This window comes from Apteryx mantelli, chromosome 12 (genome assembly GCF_036417845.1).
Source record: "Apteryx mantelli isolate bAptMan1 chromosome 12, bAptMan1.hap1, whole genome shotgun sequence".
NCBI lineage: Eukaryota > Metazoa > Chordata > Aves > Apterygiformes > Apterygidae > Apteryx > Apteryx mantelli.
Window position 1 is genome coordinate 28,712,937 of NC_089989.1, and position 21,255 is coordinate 28,734,191.

The following is a 21,255-nucleotide window of genomic DNA, read 5'->3' on the forward strand; positions in this document are numbered from 1 at the left end:
GCAAACGTTTCTCCGGGGGGGGGGGGGGGGGTTAAAGAGATGCGGAAAGTTAAACGCAGGTCCACAAAGTCAGTAAGTCACACGTTCTTACCTGTATTGTGCTGGTCGTTAATAAGCTAGGTTATTACAGAGCAGTTGATTGAGACCTAAAGGATGGTAGCTGAGAACCATTATATGGTGCATTTTTTGCAGTGTGGCAACAGTTTTGTGGATATTAAAAGAAGTTTGTATATTCAACAGTAGGCTGCACAGGTTTGAGGAAGAAAAAACAGCTACTGAAAGTTACAATATATAAACAGAAGTCTTCTCTAGTTCCGGAAGTCCTTAAGCTGTAGCCTGTCAGGGACTGCAAGAAGGCCGAGGTGTTCCTGGCCATGTATGTACTGTGCTCTTAGCTGTTGTCTGAAACAGCGTATTGGGCTGGATGGACCATATGGCTGATGCTCTTATTAAAGGAAGTCAAAACAAAGAAAACCCAAACATTTTGGCAACAAAGATATAGTTTAAAAAGGGTAAAATTAAAAAATAATGCAAACAGGTATCAGGTTGTGAAAACTTAAGACAGAGAAAGAACTATTAGTAATTTAATGGAAGAAGAAACAGGTTGAAACATGGAATAAAAGAGGAAAGAGCTGCAACTCCTCTCCCTGCAAAAACAACATGGTTACACACATTTTTTTTTCCACCTTACTTTTGTTGTCTTCTTTTGTAGTAACTTCATATCTTGATGCAAATTAGATTTTTGGAATCTATTGGCAAGGTTTTTACTTTTTCACTGATTTAAGTTGCTGTAGAAATATAAAAAGCACCTTAATTTAATGCATTATTTGGCATGACATGAACAAATGTCTGTTTCTGTTTGTAATGAACCATACAGCTCTGTCAAATATGAAGAATACATCTGCTCAAGAAAAATTTGCCTGACTTCTTGCATGCATTCATGGCACAGGGTAGACAAGTGCTCCGAAATGTTTCCCTCACAAATTTGGTCAATGCACATTCATCTTGATTAGTTATACCCTTTGGAGCTCCCAGTTCTTGTTTCTTTCCTGGAGACTTTATTGGTTGTTAACAGAGTGAGTGCTCTGTTATGTGGACACAATCTCATTTGGCAGAGGATCAACCTTTTCACACTGGGTGTCAAGAAATAAACTCCACAGTCAGCACCTAAATTAAATTACCTTCTTTTCCATGAAAGAATAACCATGGTTCTCCTAGAGAAAATGGTCACTTCAATGTATGTTTGTCTTGCTGTTTGGCTCTCACTTCTGCTTAAAAGTGAAGCTTTTCTAAACTGTAGAAGTTCTAATAGCAGCAACAAAAAATAAAGTTAACCACCTTCTCTATATAAACAAGTGCGTTTCATCTCGACCACATTATATATAAAATGGAGGTTGTAGTTACTGTTTTGAATACAGAGTCCATGTTCATTTTCCCTGTTACATGTATGGAAAGGGATAAACACCCAATGCAACACTTTAATTTCAAACTGGGGTGGGGGTGGGTAGAAAGGGGCTGCCAGAGATTAGTAAACATCAAGTATTATTTATTAAGAACTATCTCCTCAACTAAGTTTAAGGGGAAAAACAGAAGGCTAAAAAAGATGAATGAAAACCTTCAGGAAAAAATCCTTCTCAACTTGTTCATACAAGTAGCTCCCTGGTATTAGTAGGGTTCAGGGGATTTATCTTCTTGTATTAGAGCTAGTTAAATCACTAATAAAATAGTGAAGGGAAAATACTGTTTCTCCTTGAAAGATAGTAAATTATGTATTTGGCTTGGACACCGAATGTTCAAGAAGAAATGAAATGAACTTCAAAATAAAAATCAAGAATGCATTTATATTTGTAATTCACTTTAATAGTATAAACCTCATTTAGGTAGTAGTATTAAGCCACAACAATATAATGCCACATTTAAACAGCATTTAATAAAATGCATAAGCTAAATCATGCACTGCAATACTCTATATACAAACACAACAATGCAAATTCCTCTTCATGACTGAAGACACTGATTAGATATAAAATTCAGATTAAAAAAAAGAACATGCTATTATTTTTAAATGCACTCACACATACAATGCTGATTTCACAAAAGAAGCTGTGAGAAATGAATAACTTCTGTGAGGTTTTAAACCTGAAATTAAAATACAATTACATAAACAATAGTTTTCTAAATGATGATGAACAGAGACTTCCAGAAAATACCCCGAGGAATTAAGGTTGATAATTCCCTTTATAAAAAATGGGATATTTTTGCAGGAGCTCAAAACTTTCTGGTATGCCAAATACATACAACACTCACACAATGTGCAGTTTTTCAGTTATAGAACTGTTTGAACACTGGCTTACAATGTATTTTGGAGTACAGAGGAATTATAAAAAATATTCCCACATATTGCATATATATTTTATCATACATGGAATTAAAGTTATGCAAGTAATATGTTTTCTTCCGAAAGAATAGCCATTTTATTTGAATTTTATTCAGTCCTACTTTTAACCCACGATCATCAAAAACATTTTAAAATGGGCCTGTACCTGCTTCATTTATCTAAGATCATTTAAAAAAGTACAAGAAACCAATTATTCACAGGTGTTAGATACCTGACAATAGACATGGTTCTTAGACTTTATCTTTCTGTGATCAAATAGAGTTGATTTCACATTCCACATTTGCTGTAGAATATTACAACATACCCTTTATTCCCACTTGTATTGTGAAGCACAAAACGCACTCAAATATAAATAATTCAAATGTGTATATAAACAAGTTCACAATCTCAAAATATGTTCATTTTCTAAATTCACAGTTGAATTTTTAAATAGATTCTATGACCTCTACCCCAGTTCATTTCTCAATCTTAAAAAATGTTACTGCAGTACAATAACATTATAAGACATTTGGGTTTCCACTCTGCTTTTAACAAATATTATTCAAACAGTATTGATTGTCACTGACACCAATGAAGGACTGTTCTGTTCCAGGAATTCCTGCCCTTAATTTAAACAAGGGTTTCCTGCTGAAGACCTCAGAAATAAGGCTTGAAATTTTAAAGATGGGTGTTTTACAGGTTCTATATTTAAAACAAAAGCTTACAAATGCTTACTAAACAATATTGCAAGAAACAGAGAACGTTCTTAGCATTCTTCATAGCAAAGACTTTACAACCAAAGGGTCTATCTCTGTAAGAGACTTCTGCTTCTCCTTTAAGCATGCAAGAAGCTGACATTATTTTAATTGGTGTCTGCTCATCTGCTTAAACATACACAAGTCTTTGCCACATTGAGTCCAACAGGTGGAAATAAATGCTCAGAAAACACCATATCACCTTCTTAATGTGACAGAAACAGACATGCTGAACTACTCCCATAAAATACTTTTTTCCTGAGGTTATTATTACTACTTTTACAGAAGGCTTCCCTATGTAACTCCAAGTGGTCAGAAGGGAAAAGGAACAAGAACTGCTTATATTTTGATAATTTAAATGTTGAATACTCCCTATGTATAAATTTGTCTTACTGCAAGTCTGATTTTATGAATGCTCCATGTGCCTAGCTCCCACTGTGAATAAAGGAAGCTTCATGCACAGACTGCAGTTTCAGGAAAGGAGAAAATGTGAAAATGGATGTTATCCTTACAACTAAACAAACTAACCAGCTTTGTTTTCTTTAAGCTACAGAATAGAGAGAATAACTTTGGAAAATGAATCCTACTGGCAAGTTTTCAAGTTGATGAGAAAGGAAAAACATAATTTAGGAAATAAAAACTAGACTTGGAAAAAAGATGGGAAGAGGATGAAGCCTTAATAATATTAGAAATAGGTATCAGTGGCTCAGATGTTTCATCAAAATCAAAAACTAAATTTGGAAAAAGAATAAAGTCTTTTCAGATGGGAGAAAATTCAGATGTTTGAACTAAAGAATAAATGAAACTTGAATCAGGTAGATATACAATTGAAACGCACTGTGAAAATTCTAAGAAAGTCTTGATGCTCATAACAAATTAAACTATTTATGAAGATCATCTTCTTATTTAACTACCACTAGCAGGAATGTAATTGTTTCATTAAACAGAGGACATAGTTTAATTAACAGCCTGGTTTCACGTTATTGTTATGGTAATATGACTAGTGATTTTTAAAATGGCATCCATTGCATTCTGTTCTGTGTGCTACAGTTCAACAATACAGAGCAATTTGTTCTTCTAATTAGCCACTGCTGAAGACTTAAAACAATCCACTTACCAAGTTTCACTGTGAAATAAAACTTTACAAAAAACTTATCTAAGGCGGCTGGAAGAGAATGAGTGTATATTGAGAATGTGGAAGTAATATTCTATTTATGAATGTGGACTGTATTAAATTTATTTATTTAACATTGGCATTATAGGTTCTGTTAGCTCTTCACTGGTTGACTTCTACAGATCAAATGAGAAAAGGTAAAGGGAATAATCTAAAAGCCTCAAATGTCATGGAATATATTTGTCAGTACTGAACACAAAATACCAAATTCAAGATAGGTTTAGAAAAAGGTGCAAAGCTCTGAAGTTCACGGGGATGCACCTGTTAAGCAAGGACTTAATTTGGGCCAAGATATGAAAACTAGGAAGCTCTGGATTAGCAAATCAATGAAAAGCTTTAACATGTAGAACGGTATGAATACATGGCTACATATCTGTACATATATACATACACTACACACTTTCTATACACTGTACATAATATATTTAGACAGATATAAACACATATACATTCATACACACATACATACAACTATGTACATATGCATTAGCTGCTTGAGTGAGTTCTAGTATTGAACATGCAGAAATGCACAGTGGTGGGAGGCACAAAATAAAGACATATAAAAATCTGTCAAAGCCTTTAAAAACAGGAGAGGAAGAAAGACATGATTTTAATAATAAGCTATTTTCAAAGCATTTCTGTAACTCACAGGATAAAACATGCTATGGGAGCTATGAAACATTATGACAGCATTATCCATGATAAACTTAGCATGACTTCACAACAAAAAGCTCGTAATAAGATAATTCTGGGGTTTGATGTTTTCCAAGACTAATATATTTAGACTTAGAGAATTTAAAATTTAAGGAGAATGTGACTTGCAACTTCAGTATAATTTTTTTTTTTGCACAAATTTCAGATTTAATGTTGATATCATTAACTGCAGCAGAAGTAGGATTGTATCATAATTTAATAAGAGGAATTATGGCATCTGTAGTCAAACACTAAGCCTGAACTTAAACCAAGGGAGTTTACTGTTAAAATGACCCAGCAACTTTAGAATTAAAAGGGGCAAAAAGTAATTGTTTTAATTTTGCTCCCTTTTGTCATGCCCTCTTGGTAACTTTCACATAAAGCTGTTTTTTTATCCTTTTTTTTGTCCATCCAGATCCAGTAGCTGCTGCTAATTTGTCCTTTCCCTGCCCCTTCACCTCCTCTGTAGAGCGAACGTGACCTCCTTTTGTTGAGTCTACTTGGATACTTCTGGGACAGCAGATGATGTGTGCTGCCAGAACCGCAGGTCCATACATATCAAAGCAAACCATCACAGCAGCTGTTCTGTTTATGGCAAGTGTGGCAAACTACTGGGACAGATAGGAGTCTACTTGTTGCTCTCCTCCCAGTATTTCTGCTCTTTTTTGGGGGTGAACAGGATGGGACACAAATCTACCCTGCTTCTGCTCTCTAAATAGTAAGTGAAAGAGAGGGGAAGGATTTCAAATAAAAGAGCAAAGAACATTAAAAAAAAAAAAACTCTTTTTTCTGGGGGATGTGATCCTGCAGGTATTTGCTGATGCACCTGGTCTTTCATCATTAAGCAGCATTCATATCACCAATAGCTGATTCCTTACATAATGTATAGGCATCCCAAAGAAACTACAGTCAGCAGCAGCTGCAGCCATAGTAACTACATGCTGTGGAACTGGACAGTGAAACTATCAGAGCTCACAGAGTCTAGTTTGTTAAAATGTTTGCTAGAAGTGTATGCTTGATCGACTTGCCACTTCTACTGCTCTCATCACCCAATTCAGACAGGGCCCCTCACTGCTGCTGTTTTTGCAGAAGGCTCCTTTGATCACTGCTTGTTTGGTGGTATCCTCACCCTGGTAAGTTCTTCTTTCTTGGCTAAACTCTACCCTGATACCATTGCCACTCATGTTACATGGTGCTTTTTTAAATTATCCTTTACTAATCAAATGACAGGTAATCAGGGAAGGATCCTAACTACCCTCTTCCTTTTTAGTGGGCAGGAGCATATACTGGCATATTTAGTGTCTTGCACAACATCATTCAGGAATCCTGTAAAAATTCTGAACAATGAAAACATTTAAGTGTTTTACAGTCACTGCCAAAGAAGAAATACGCTTAGAATAAGCCCTCAGGAGACTGGTTTGGCCTGGAAGCCTCAGCTACAACATTTTTCTCCCTATCACACCTCTGAATATGCCCTTTGCCGAAGGGTGCTATAAAGACAATGCAGAGGCCAACTGTTTTCAGGACAGGAATCTCCTTGAGTCAGTGCTACTCGCTGGAGGCCTTATGGCTGCTCTGTGGTCCCCATGTTTCAGAAATGATAGTGAAAACAGACTTTTACTAAGTGATACCAAGTAATAAACAGTGACCAACAATAGTTTTCTGCCTCAGAGCGCTCTGAAATCTAAAGCTCCTTAATGATCTAACATTTTGAGGCAGCTAAAATATGGGCTGGTATGTTCTCTTCTCAGGCTTTCTTAAAATTCTTGGAGTTGATTCTCTTTCCTCTCCTACCACTTTCACATGAGAATAGTTCCACCATCACCAAAAGCATTAGATCTAATTTACAACCAATGTAAATGAGCAGAAAAAACATGACTTTTGCATGTAGTCTTAGTTCTGTGTCTTATAAGTCGTATGTGAGTAAATTAAAGGAACTGTTTGCCTTTTTGCCCCAACACAAATGCAATAAAAAGCACTAGTACAGAGCTAACCCAAAATGTCCCTATACAGTTATCAATCATTATTCCTATGCATCTGCAAGATCCTAATCCAATTCCTTCTCAAAAGAGTTGGAAAACAAATGGATCATGCACTTCTATTTGCTCATTATCACCCCCTTCACGCCACAGTTTCAGCCAGTACAGAATTCTGACATTGGTCTGAATTATTACTGATGTACACATGCACTCAAGTTCAGATAGATCTAATCAGATGGTTTATCACTATTTTTCTACCAAGTTAAAATATTTTAATTTTAAGAGCAGCAGAAACAGGACCTAGAAAATGCTGGAGAGTATAAATTTTAGGCACTAAGTAGAGCTTCAGTAAGATGTCACTTTTCTTAGAATCACCCTCAGACTATGGTTCTTTGGCTCCTAGTTCTGTAAACACAAGTCTGGCCTTTATGAAAACAAGCCTTTTCCATACTTAAAACCAAAAAAATCTGTTTCAATAGTTTTGTTAAAATAAACAAAAAATAATCCTGTTCCATGCTCACAAGCAGAACTTTGCACTTGCAAAAAAAGAAATAAAGTGTAACTCATAAAAAGCAACTTAGTGAGATTAGTCTGTTACCGTTTTCCAGTCACTGGAGGTGGGGGAAACCTCATAAATGACATGAACTACATTAGTCATGTAGTATTTTTTGCAGTAATGATATCCACTTCTATTTAGTAACATAGGGGGATTACATGGATTCAGAATTTATGGTGCAGCCAAACTGCAAATTAGATAAATGGTGTGCAAAGATAGTTTAAAACTCACTTGAGCCTCAGCCATACTGTGTAGGCGATTCTACCTTCATTACGTTAGGATGGCCTGAAAGCCCGATCACCAGAAGTGGCTGAAAATAATGCCAAAGATCATCATAGGCCAAGAACAACTTGGTGAAGCACATTTTCCTTAGTTATACCTTTTCCACTGCTATCATACCAACACTTAAACTGAGGGCAGAAAGAACCCCTACATCAGTTCTGTGCCTCTGGGACATCCATCTCTTATTAATGGTAGGTGGAGGAGAGGAAGAAAGATTTCTTTAAAACAGTTAAAATAGCTTCACTGCTAGATTGCACTTAAAATTTAGTGTAAAGGAGCCCTATTGCGTTGGAGAATATGGTTTATAATTTTAATATGACAGTGATTAAGTGATTTCTTTCAGTGTCCCTCAATAGCATGCCAAATCTTTGACTCAATTTTATGGCAGCCCTCAAGCAGCATGTGAGAAAGAAGTGTTATTATTCACATCTGTCTTATTATTTATAGCTTACATTCAAATACTCAAAACATTTCAGATTCTGAATGTTTCTTAAGCTGTGGGATCTACCATTTGCTGTCAAAATTTCTACAATCCAAACTGTTACTTTCTGAATCAAAATAGCACTGTTTTGCTATTGGCATGAGGACTAAATTAGCTTGGCTCTCACTAACGTAACCCAGAAATTCATGCTGAAGATGCTACACAGAGAGAGGCTTTATAGATGTCAGGTGGTAATACCGATCTATTAAATGCATTCATGACATTTAAAGAAATAAATCCTAGATATGGTTTGCCTTTGCGATACCTCATTTACAAAAAGTATCATTTTACCCTAGGTGAAATAATATTGAAGTCCAGGGAACAATTTGCAGAGTAAAGGACTAGCAGACACCTATCAGGGATATCATCACGTGGCCTTGTATTTGTAGGGAGCGCAGTTTGCTTGTTAACAGAGCTGCATGAAATTTACCTTTTTGATTTACAAATATAATGCATACATGTTAAGTTTTATTCCATGCAATCCCTCTGTCCTCCCCCAAAATCCAGTGGGCTTTGTTTCTCTTAATTATTTTCACAGGACAAGTAAGAAAAATTCAGGAAATTTTTTTTGCACAGGAACTGGGACCCTTTTACTTGAAAAGTTTAAGCCCAATGATGTTTGTCATGAAAAGCCTTCAGGTGTGTAATAAAATTTGGAAAAAAATGATTCCAATTACTAGTATATTTTGTGTTAAGGAATATTTCACTTCTCATTAACAACACTTACTTAGCTGCTTAAATAATTTTTTACAAAATAGTAAAAGCAAATTAACATAATCTTCTCACTTTTGCAATTAAAAATACCACAACAGTTCGATGTATACTATTTTTAGAACAACAACGATGTAACCCATGATGTCACTTTCGTTTTTAACAAAAATGGCCACAACTCTTTCCAACGTAGGTACTTCTTTGTTGTTAAAGCCACAATTAATTTTTAAGTTCTATACCCTTAAAACAGGGACTTTGCATCCGAGGTGCTGACACAATCACACAAGAAGTGACGCTGCAATACAACAGCTAGTACCACATTCTGCATTCCAGCTGACTTAACGTTCAGCGTGCAGGCCTTTTTTTCACATTAAAAATATAACAATTTCACTTGCTATAGCAAAAGCTCAGAGAAAAGAAAGTGCAACATCACAGATCTCTGCATTTATATTGGACTCTTTGTAACACCCTCTTGAGAACAGAAATTTCTGAATGCTATAACTATGGGGATGATAAAAAAATTTTTAATGCATCCAGAAGCTAAAATTACATAGCCTTCCATGTCACAATGAGTGTTACAAATGTGAGCCTCCTAATGAGAACGACATTACTACATTAGGAGCCTCATCAAAAGTTGCTTAAGGTCTTTTGGCTACAATTCAGACCTTTAAAAGACACAAACACCAACCTCATTGGTGCTTCTAAATCAATGTTAGTATCAGAAGTAAATCAAAAGTGCTGAATTTATCATTAGATTTTTGTCACGTAAAAATATACAAGTAGAAAATACCTCTGGCATAGAAATCATTAAAATAATTAATGTATCTAATAAGCCAAAATCTGATGAAGGTATAATTGTTGGGACTTAAAAGAAAAAAAAAGATTGTTTAAAACACTAATTTGAATATTAATAAATTATACTAAAATGAAAGCAATGCTAGCAGGTAATGGTCAGAACAAGAAAATGTGTTGATGGCTCACTACTCAAAACAATTTAAAAAGAAGTTCATTTTATAACTCCATGCTATATCAGTCATTATCTGCAATCATACGGGACTGAATATAAATCACAACTATACCTCAGTTTCAAACTGAGTCTTGGGAAGGTTGAGAGCTTTGCAAAAGGAGGAGTACTCAGTCCCCAGGAAAGGAAGGGGAGGGAAAGCTTTATAACATACTCTTGCTGACAGCTAGAGGTTCTAAACATTTTAGGTTTTAAATTGTAACTTTGGCTGGATGATAAGTACAGAGAGGAGGAGCATATTTGGAAATACACAAAGTGTACTCAAAGAGCATCACACAGCTCTACTTGAAAATGACTGTTCTTCCAACTAATGACTGATTTTCCCCACAATCGAAAGGCATCCTATCAGAATATTTGTCAGGACTGTGTAAACATCAGTGTCAGGCTGAGGAGAAACTTTAAGGAATCTGAATATTTCATTGTAACTGTGGCAAGAAACTCAAATTCTGTCTTCTAGTTTGGGTAATTTCTGTAGCATGTTACAGTCACTATGCTTATATCATGCTTTTAATCACAGCTGCACTAATTTAATATAGTGCCATATAATGTGGAAATCTGATTTAAGAATCCACATTATTTAATGCATAACATAAGAACAAGTGACTTTTTGCAGAATAAATGATTGTCTCCTGTAGCATTCTACATTTTCTCAGAAATCACTAGCATTTTTACTACGGACATACACAATTTTTTCATTTTCCCTACTCATAAGCAGGATGTTGATGACATTATCGCTTTGACAAGAAGTGCTTACAAAGTGCTAATATTATACCCTGGCAATTATTAGATATTAATTCCAAGGACATTTTTAAATATATACATATTGTTCTTTTTACTTTTAAAGTAATTTCATTACTAATCTCTGATATTATAAAACTCTATTTTTAACCACCGATAATTTCTAAATACAAAGCATGTTAAAAGTATGTTCAGTAATCTATAGCCTTTTGAATGAAAGGCATCAAAAATATTCCTTATGGCAGAAAAGGTCCTAATAGCAGGTCATTTAAAAGCTGCTTAAATTTTGTCAAAGTCAGCAGACAGATGAGAAGAAATCTGATAGGAAACTAAGTAACAAGTTGGAAATACCTGTACATACCAAACTGTTATTCTTTTAACTTCTCTCTCTTAATTGTATATTTTTGTGAAAATTACTTTGATCCATCAAATTGTATTGTTCCCACTATGCAGATGTGCCCGTTATTTGACCATTATATTCTGCTGTTTCCATTTTGAGAATGTAGGGGATTATGCTGTCAATTGGAACATTCCCAATGAGACCAGTAAAAAATAGTTCCTCAGTAATGCTAGAGCTCATCAGCCTAAGTGCTGGCAGGCGAACTAGAATCCGGGCTAGCCTGAAAAAAGAAGTTCAGTGGATTATAAATACATATAATACAAATTTAAAATACCATGTGGCTAAAGAATTGGATCTGCATTTATTATTATCATAACTCATGAAGGGGAGTAAAGAGGCAATTAAAGTTAATTTAGCTACTATGAAAAGAATGCTTACTTTTCTATCCTGCAAGTGAAATTAAAAGCCTCCATCTTTCTTAGTGGTTCTCCAGTGAAAAGGACATTAACATTATAATGTGTACGTACAAACATACAGTTCTCCTGCTCTGCTTCTGAAATTCCCAGCTCTGGAAGAACTTCATAGTTCAGGACCATGTTGAGACTAATAATATTCATACCAATGAATACATTTACACAATTTTAAGAGCAAAATTCTTAATTAGAACTTAAATCATGAACAGTATAATTCTCAGTTGCTTAGCAACTTAATGACAAACCAGATAGCAAAAGGGGACTGAGTATGTATAAAAGAAAATAAGGGAATCTGCTTCTAATGAGAAAAGGAATTTGGAAGGACCTGCTGTTATTCTTATATATTTCCAAATATTGTGTGTTTTTATGTATTAGAATGTTAACAGACATGCAATATAAAGAAATGATCATATTGCACTTCTGGGCTTTTAATGCATTTTAAATATAGAACAATTTTGGAAATATATCTGTTGTGTTTATATGGCAGATATACACCACAAATGCCAAAATAAATGAATTTCCTGAACTGGAGGCAAGTAATAGCAAACTTTAGGCAATGATGAACAGAGACCTCTGAAGAATGCTTGAATATCTATGGAAAAAGTAGGTAAGCTCTTTCTGCTAACATACTACCTTTCGTAAACATTAGGGGAAAATTGCAAAAAGATTCAAGCCATGCCACCATTTTTGTGAAAACATTAACACTTTTGCTTCAATCTCAATTTGTGTCAGCATTCAGCTGCTCAGAAATAATCAGATTTGTACTCTAAATTCATCTATGGGTGAGCATAGGGGAATAAACAATATCGATGAAAATCCAGAAGAGTGTTTGGGCTGTGACTCTGATTTTCTTCCTTGAATCATTATTAAGAACAGTAAGTATATAGAACAAATCCTGTATTTTTTTTTATGGTAGAAATTTTCTTGCTCTCTTGCACAAAGCCAGAATAATTAAATTGCATATGGAAGAAGAATGTGGTATCTGAGCATATTTCTGAAGCAGAGATTCCCATCTCCACTCCAGTATAAAGACTGGATAAGTGATCAAGTATTGATGCACCATATCTACCAGAGTGGCTGTAGATACATAACTGGGAATCCTGATGCCCCATCTCTTGACCCAGTGTTAACTTTATTTTTTCCCCTCCTTAAAAAAAGTTACACTACCCTCAACCCTTGTTTAAGTGTAAGAGATTGCATGCTTCTTCCACAAGGGGGTAACTTTCACAGGAAAAGAAATAAATTCTAGGATAGGTTACTAGAGAGTGCTTAGAATTTCCCTTGTGGCACTGAGAATCATTATGTTGAAGTTTAAAAATAAAGTAATGAGTTTTGATGGAGGAGATTAGAAAAAAAGGATAATTATTTCTGGCAAATAATAAAAAAGAACAGATGAGAGCTGACCAAACAAATTAGATACTTTCAAAGGGAAATCCTTAGAAATAAAAAAAAAAAGGGGGGGGGGGAGCAGGAAGTGAGAATTTCTTATAAACAGAAGCTTAAGAGACTTGGTTACTGTTCCCCACATGTAATCCTTAGTTTTCAATGGTTTATAAACTGACAGTTTTAATAGCTTTCTACGTATGTAACTTGACAAACATTAAAAGGACTAAAGTCGCATTTTATTATCTCAGAACCTCTTTGACAACTCTAACTTGAAAAAGGAGGCATCATTTTAATTAAAAGAAAGATGTGTGAGGCAGTTATTCTTAAGACTTCTATTAAACTCTGTCTGTCTGCTTTTCTAAACATGGAAATGAAACTCAAAGGAAAAAAAAAGAACAAAGTACAGTTTAATTTAAATGGAAGAAGCTAAACTTCTTGTTTCTTGCTCTATTTAAATGAACCTGCTTGCTTTTATGAACAAGGTTCTAGTTCTTTTACCTCAACTGTCAAAAAAGAACAGATGTCAAAAAGGACATTTTCATGTCAGGATGCTGTTTTGTACTTTTGCCAGCTACAGCCCATAACATTATTTTGGGTACTATAGACAATAAATACCTATAAGTATCTTCTGGATAGGTTTTTTGTACATAGTCCTGCAATTCCATCTGTGCCTTCTCCTGGAATTTTTCTATTTGGGTTGAACTGGTCAGACCAGGGTGATCTAAAGAAACAAAACATTTCTGTTTGTCGATTGTTTCCCTATACATTGTGAAATATATGTAGTCACAAGATTCTCATGTTTATTTTCATTTAAATATTTATCTTATGTTATGATATTTAATACATTAGCTGCATAAAGGAAATCATTAAATCGAACATTTACTTCCTGGCTTCAGAATTAACATACTCACTTTTTTCTCAATAGCTGGCTGCATCCATAGGAAAGCAGGAAAAGATCAATCCTGTAGGTATACACCAGGCAGCAGGCAATGACGCTCCCAATTTATGTTTCTAACCCTGCTTATTTAAATTTTTCACTCTGTGATTTTGACTAACTATACAGATTGAGCAATCTCTAGGTTTCTTTCCCTTGACAGGTCAACTTTCTGACCTTCTCAAGTCTATTCCATGTTCTAACTCTAACTGACTCAGCTCCTCAAAGATAGTCACACAATCAGAAAAAAACCAGAAAATACCACGTATCTGACTATGCCAAAGTATCTTCATTGTTGTGTTCAAGGAGCTCTTCCCTTGAAAGGGCAGGGAGCTAGCCCAAGTTTGGAGAATTTCCCTCTCCGCAGACTAGAATAAAACTCATGTTAAACCTAAATCTAATGATACAATCTGCAAGAAATTTCCAAAAGCAAAGTTTCAGGACACCAAAATCTTCTAATTAAGTTTTATTATAAAAAGAAAATAATATATATGCAAAAAGAAACATTACAAAATATTCCTTTTCTTGATAATTTGTTAAAGTGGTAACATACTTGACTTAAAGTAAATAATTTACCTTTCTGAGTGAGAGCTTCCCTTTCATTCAATGTCAGCAGTTTTAAGGTAAACTTTCAGAGTTCTAGGAACATTTCTCCTCCCTCGCCCAAAAAGACTCTTGCCTCACATTTCTTTTATATCCTTACCTTATCACTGCAGAAAATCAAGTATCTTCTTTGAGTAAATCCTCATATTTCATAAACACTGCTGACCATATTTTAGTTAATCTGCTGTCATTTTTTAATAAATGGGAGGCAGCCTGTTTACATTTACTTTCTTAGATTTAGTGGAAGCTCCATATAAAATACAGTATATTTTCTGCTTGTCTTTCATCTTCTATCCGTCTTACAAGTCTTTTAAAAATACTAACATTGAAGCCAATTTCCTTTTGTCACTTTGAGAATGTATTTTCTCTAATCTTTCTTGACATTTAATTCACTAACAGTGCTAATACATATCCCTGGTAACTGATTACTGATAGCTTCTCAGCTGCTTAAGTAGGGAAGCTTAGCTAGGGAAGGAGAGGACTGAGAATCTAGTCTTCTAAAGTAGGTGTACAGAAAATAACTGATATAATCGAGCTATAGGTAGTCTGGACATGTTGCTCCAAAGTTATTTTTAAAATGCATACTGTTCATGATAAATCATTATGGAACAACCAGGTATTTGTATCAACAGCTTAACAGAACAGTCTGATCCCAGGATAGTAGTCTCTTTAAAAAACAAATGCTAGAAAATTAACATATGTAGCTCATTATTTAAAAAGATAGAGTTACTAAATTTCTTACCAGGGCTAAAGAGGACTATAGCTTTAAGGTATGCATATTCATATCCATCAATATCAAGCTTGGCCATGCTGTTACAGAACTCCTGAAGTTTCCAGATGTGTTCCATGACTTGCTTTATTCTGTCTCCAGAAAGCTTATCTAAAAAAAAGACATTGCTTACTTTTTAAGTGAGCTCAAGTACATCTGATATATTAATCAACATCCTTTCTTTTATAAAACAGGCCAAGCGACATTTTAAAGTATTTTGTGTCATTTGATTTCTTAAAACCACTTAAGAATACTATGAGGATGGCGGAATGATTAGGGGAGTGAAGATTTATAAGGCTGTCAGACACAGGGCTAGCAAACAGAATGTTAACTCTTCGGCATAATTTTGCCAGTACAGCATAATCTGCAACACCAATGTTATTCCAGTGATGCACTGTTCTGAACAGAGACTCTCAAATTATCATGAATTATTCTACAAATGGATAGTGTGATTTTGGGAATGAACAAAAGCACAAAACACATTCTATCATGCAATTTTAATATTAACTTCAATCAGCATTCAGTTAACTTCTACAGAAGTGAATGCTATAGCAGTAATGACAGTGCTACTTTTCCTATATTTGTACTTTTAGAAGTGAATTTTTCATTCACTGTGGTAAATAGTCTTTCCTTCTGAAAGGGAATATTCACTTAAATACATATAAACAGATTCTCCGATCTTTTGAAATATCTTTTTTTTTAATGTTGGCTTCATATTATTTCTCAAAATGTTGATTTAAAAATCTTTTTTTATTTTTGGGTAAGCTAAAATTAAGTATTATTAGCTGCTAAATGAGGAAGGGAGAGAATTCTAATTTGGTAAACATATCTTCCCCTCTCTGTGTATCTTTAGACTAGACAAAGAAAGAAAAAACTCTAGAGATTATGTTAAAACAAAACTCTGAATATATAACTACTACTATTTAACTTCAGAGATAAGTCAAATCACAAGGAATAAGACTTTTTTTTACTGAGAAAAACATTAAAATAATTTTATTCCATGCATGATCTCTAATGTTAATATTTCACGTTATTATAATTTGAATATTTTACCTCTGTCTGTACAGCTAATGGTGTATACAGTTGCTTAGACCTGTGTGCCTTAATCTGGACTTTTGACATAATTACTTTACATATTTTCTGAACTCACAATAAAAAACTCAACAGAAAAAAAAGAAAATAGACATTTTTATAGAGACTTGAAACAAGAATGAAAGCATAATCTATGTTTCTAAAATACATAAACTGTGATCCTGATTTTTAGTTACTCAAGATGGACAAGATAGAAGTGATACAAGATTTTTATTTCTGTATTAAATGGGAAACGATGGTGCAGAAATACACAGGAAAAGTTAACTTGAATTCCAGACTTTCCAAATAGCCTGATCATTAATATGCTTCCTAGATAAAGTGCTCAAATTTCATCACTTTGTTTTGAATTTCAAAGTGCTAATACACAACATCACATTAGACCGTCACAGAACAGCTTTGAATAAAACCTTGAGAGAGAAGTATTTCATACTTGCAACTGCATTTCCGGAGCTTCCTTAGTCCTCCCTAATTTAAGAAAGGGGAAAGGAAATGACTGTTCTGTGAAATCTATCAGACCTGTGGTCTAACTTCTCTATAATCCCTGCAGAATTCTGGGCTATTTTGGATTGTCTGATTCCTATCTGCTGCATTCACATAGGTACAAAAAGCCTTGTCACAGCCTTTGTGTTTTATTGAAAGGCTCTTCGTGCTTGCACAGGAGTGTTTCCCAAGATAAATTACAATTTTACAAGGATGTGTCAAAAGAGGACTATCAACCATTAGCTGTGTCTATTGACTATTTCCTATAATCCTCTTGGAATAATACTGTATTTTCACATTTCTACAGTCACTCAAGTTTACGTAGATTTTAGTATGTTTTTACCTTAGTCCTTTTTTCCTAGGAGGAGAACTCTGGCTATCTGCACAAACTTGTAACTTGCCAGTTACATATAAATTTTGTTTGTTCTATTTCTGCAAGTGAAAACATGCTGTGCTTGCAGACTTAAAAGCTGCTAGTATTGTTTTTTCTCCTATTAAAAGTGGAATGTTATTCTCACCCTAATCAATCATCTTGATTTGGAGCATCATCAAAGTAAAAACAGAAACCAAAAACCACAACCATAACAGATTATCATCCATTCTAGATATAATTATCAACAGGCCAACACTGAATTAAAAAAACAAACAAAAAAAACCCCAAAACAGTTAAATCTTCTTAAGGATATCAAGAAAATAGGTTGTATAATGCTTTGGATGAAACTTCAAAATACAGTTATCATTACTGTATTATATAGCAGTATCCAAAGCCATTAAACTCACAAGAATATTCCTGTTGTGGTACTCAGCAAATGATATAGTTTTACACTTTAAAGGGGAGAGGGAAGGTTTTGGAAGGAAAAAAAATAAAAATCAGGTGTGGTTTAGAAAAAAAAGGCATCATTATTCTAACAGGAAAAAGAAAATTTACATCTGGACAGGAAGAAAGCTCTGTGAGTGAACCCTGACTTTAGGATGCACTAGTCTTTCGATACATTGCTAGTCAGATGTAGATGATGGAGGAGGAAAATTTCTATCTTCTTAAGCCTTATCCCCATTTCTTCTGTGGACACTTCTGTCCCACTGAGAGATGTCTGTGAGGTCAGTGCAACAAAGTCCAAATACTGTCACCCATCAAAAAAATACCTTGTGAGAAATGTTATTTAAATTTCAGTTTCTCACCCTGCACCGTTGACAGGACAGACCATCTATAAGTGCCATACACTGAACACATACCTTCCTGTATGCTATTCTGGAGGTGGTTGACAATAGCTGCTAGGATGGTAGATAAACTCATCACCTGCGCACACTGTGCCAGGCCTAAGGTAAACAGCTCGTTCCAGCAGGCACGCACAAGGCTTGTATTACAGTCCTGCCTATAAGCAACACAAAATCAAACAGCTGTAGCTAGCGTTCATATCACATTGGTATTCCCCTACATTAAGTAGGGTAATTATAAAAATTAATAATAAGGATTGATGTATTCCAAACAACTTTACTAAAGGGCATATATTAGCATATTACAAGAATTACAAAGAACAAAAAGAAGTGATAGACTGATTACAGGAAACCATTTCAGGTTATCTGTTAAATGGTGCTCACCAGTTCTTTATCAAGATATATTTCTACAAATTAAATGCTTTTGATTCAGCTTTTATTTCTGTAACCACAGTAACACTAGATATTGTAATTATCCCCTCCTCTGCCACCTTTGATTTTGTTCTTTAAAAAGAATATTGCATAGCCTTCGCACATTTTAAAGAATTAAAAATTAAACAATTTAATTAATTAAAAATTCAAAACAATTGAAAAGCGTTCAGATCAGTACTTAAATTCAGTAGAAAACAAACTGTTCAACAGAAGAATGTCTGTTTACCCAAGTGCTTGAAATGCAGGTATGGACCTTGCCCAGTGCATAGAGAGGAAGAGTAGTCGTGATGCTGACTCACAGATATAGTGAACATTAAGGTACTCCGGCATTGGACTGGGCATTGTCAGCTGCAAAAAATAAAAGTACAGTACAGTACATATAATACAGGCATAAAAAAATGTTTACTATCAACCAAATAATGAGTAAAAACTTTCCAACTACTCTTATAATCTGTCATAGCAAACTGTGTGATAAGAAACTGTCAAAGTAAAACTTAAGTAAATAATTCATTACTACTGGCAAGGAATGCAAAATGGGGGTAAGAGATGAGAAATTAGAAATAATGTGGGTGCTCACATTTCCTTTTAAAATGTTTTATTCATTTAATAACAATTAAATCTGTAATTTCATTGCTCTGTAGAGTGTTTTTAATGTCGGAATACTATAAGACTTCTCTTGCAACTTTTAAAAAGTAGTAAAATAAAATCTGAACTCTAAATATCTAAAATAGAAAAATCACACAATAGAAATCTACACTCAATAAAGCAGAATTAATGGAAATATGCAGGTTATGATAAAGGTTTGACTACATTAAGTATTACTTATCTCAGTAATGATTTTTGTATACCTTGAAACAATGCAATTTGATAACAGCAATATGAACACACTTCTTGTTTCTCCCACACTGTTCATCAACATGTATTTCTTCGTATTCACTTGAAGCAGCAGCATCTTTGAAATGTAAGACCTTCTACAGTGGCCTAACTGTAAGCATCTAAGGCGGCACTGGAACCTCTCCTTACATGAAGGAGCCTTTTAGATGAAAGTTTTACACTGTATGCATTTATAAATGAATTAAGCATGCATATCATACTATTTGATATGGAAAGCAATTATCAACAATGAAAGCAATGGAAAGTAAAATAAATTTTAAAGCAACCTCCTGTCTATGAAAGAGTCCTGTGAAATAGTACCTACACTTTTCAGATACAGCACACAAGAGTGAAAACTGTTTAGACACTTTGTAACAGTAGATGTTATACTAGATTATGTTCACAAAATTAAATATAACAATAAAGAAAACATAGTAAGCTCATTTTGGGTTATGTCTTGAAAATTACTTTGCTTAGCAAGATATTTCAGGAAGCACATACCTTAAATGTGACATGTGTATCTGTAAGCAGGGGTCCTTCCACTTCAATAATTGGTGTTGACTGATCTCTACTGATTACATGAATATTCCCTCCTCCTGTAGGATCCATCCCATCTGCCAAGTTCTGAGCTGCTGAGCCATCTGTGGTATTAAGTGCTTTAGCCAAAGTATCAAATGCTCTGCAGAAAAGAATAATAAACAATGAAAGAATGCTTCCTTACAACCTCAAAAGTTTCACAGTAGTAGTTAAATGAAACCCTGTAAAGCAATTCCACTGAAAAGTTAATGTACAGGAACTGCTTATGCTAAGACACAGAACTAGATTTTTCAGTACCATTTGGCCCCTTTCTACTGTTCCATATATGGCTGGTAAAAGACTTCCTCTGTAAGGGGGAAACTTTTCATTATCATCTTGCTTTAATTGTTCTCATTTATGCTAGTAAAGGGGTCTCTTGCACTTACCATCCACTGTCCCCTCCTTCTCATCTTGGAAATTCATAACAGATTAGGTGAGGATTATAGAGCAGGTGCATTCTGCAGAGCACACAGTCCCTGTCCTCAACATCCAGTTTGTGGGAACAGCAGAGGATAGTGTGATACCCTTAGAGACAACCTGCCCAAATTGCCTTCCCCTCAACCTGGGATGTGACCAGACAGACACTCCTGATTTCACAGTATAGACAGAGCCTTAGAAACCTCCTGACAGGTACATAATAGAAACTGGTCCCTGGACTTCTCTATACTCAAACTGTACCTGGGCCATTGCAGAAATAAGGCAGTGTAAACTCCCTTCTTATGATAAACAGAGCTTAGATTTAGAGAAAAACTTTGTGCTCCTATTTCATACCAATGGACGGTATTATGGTATTTGATAAAGCTGTTTACTTGAGAAGGACTGGACAGTTTTGAAGCCAAATATTTTTCCTGTTTCACTATACTGCCAATTTGTGTTGTCCTTTAAAAAAGCCAATCTGGTCCAGCTTTAGAATACTACATTTATAACTAAATGTAACATGAAACAGCTCTTCACAACAAGAGGAGCGCAGGCTGAGAACAACCAAACCTGGATTTCTAAAGAACTGATGTTGTGTGTCAAAGTGGGGGCAATCTCTACTGTGTTGGTGGCACAGTACAAAATTGCTTCAATGAATGAGTGTAAGTGAACATAACAGAAAGTACAGCCTGCTACATAACCTGCAAATGTAAAGGCATACCGTGTAATCTCACTTGCGGATTGCTCTTCTTGTTGAATTTCAGAAGTATCTCCATTATTTAGTGACTCACTGAGATTAGCAAGAGATGTTACAACATTTGCTAGTGTTCCTAAAGCACCCTGGCTTGTCTCTGCCTAAAAAGGAAGAACTGGATTAGTGGATCAAAATTATAGG

The 21,255-nt window shown here is 34.8% G+C and overlaps 1 protein-coding gene across 6 annotated transcripts in view; it reads right to left on the reverse strand.

Annotated features, from left to right (window-relative positions):
• Nucleotides 1–40: 40 nt before the first annotated feature.
• Nucleotides 41–21,255, reverse strand: part of NR2C2 (nuclear receptor subfamily 2 group C member 2) — a 47,207-nt gene continuing 25,992 nt past the window's right edge. For 5 of the 6 annotated variants that reach the window (XM_067303568.1, XM_067303565.1, XM_067303570.1 and 2 more), the window contains 7 exons: nucleotides 21,082–21,215; nucleotides 19,869–20,046; nucleotides 18,721–18,842; nucleotides 18,081–18,220; nucleotides 15,249–15,386; nucleotides 13,585–13,690; nucleotides 10,899–11,390 (listed from right to left, as the gene is read on the reverse strand). In XM_067303568.1, coding sequence (XP_067159669.1) covers nucleotides 11,216–11,390; nucleotides 13,585–13,690; nucleotides 15,249–15,386; nucleotides 18,081–18,220; nucleotides 18,721–18,842; nucleotides 19,869–20,046; nucleotides 21,082–21,215 — 993 coding nt within the window. In that variant the 3' untranslated portion in view covers nucleotides 10,899–11,215. Of the gene's footprint in view, nucleotides 789–10,898; nucleotides 11,391–13,584; nucleotides 13,691–15,248; nucleotides 15,387–18,080; nucleotides 18,221–18,720; nucleotides 18,843–19,868; nucleotides 20,047–21,081; nucleotides 21,216–21,255 lie in introns of those variants that run through there. The other variant, XM_067303569.1, reaches the window with a different exon arrangement.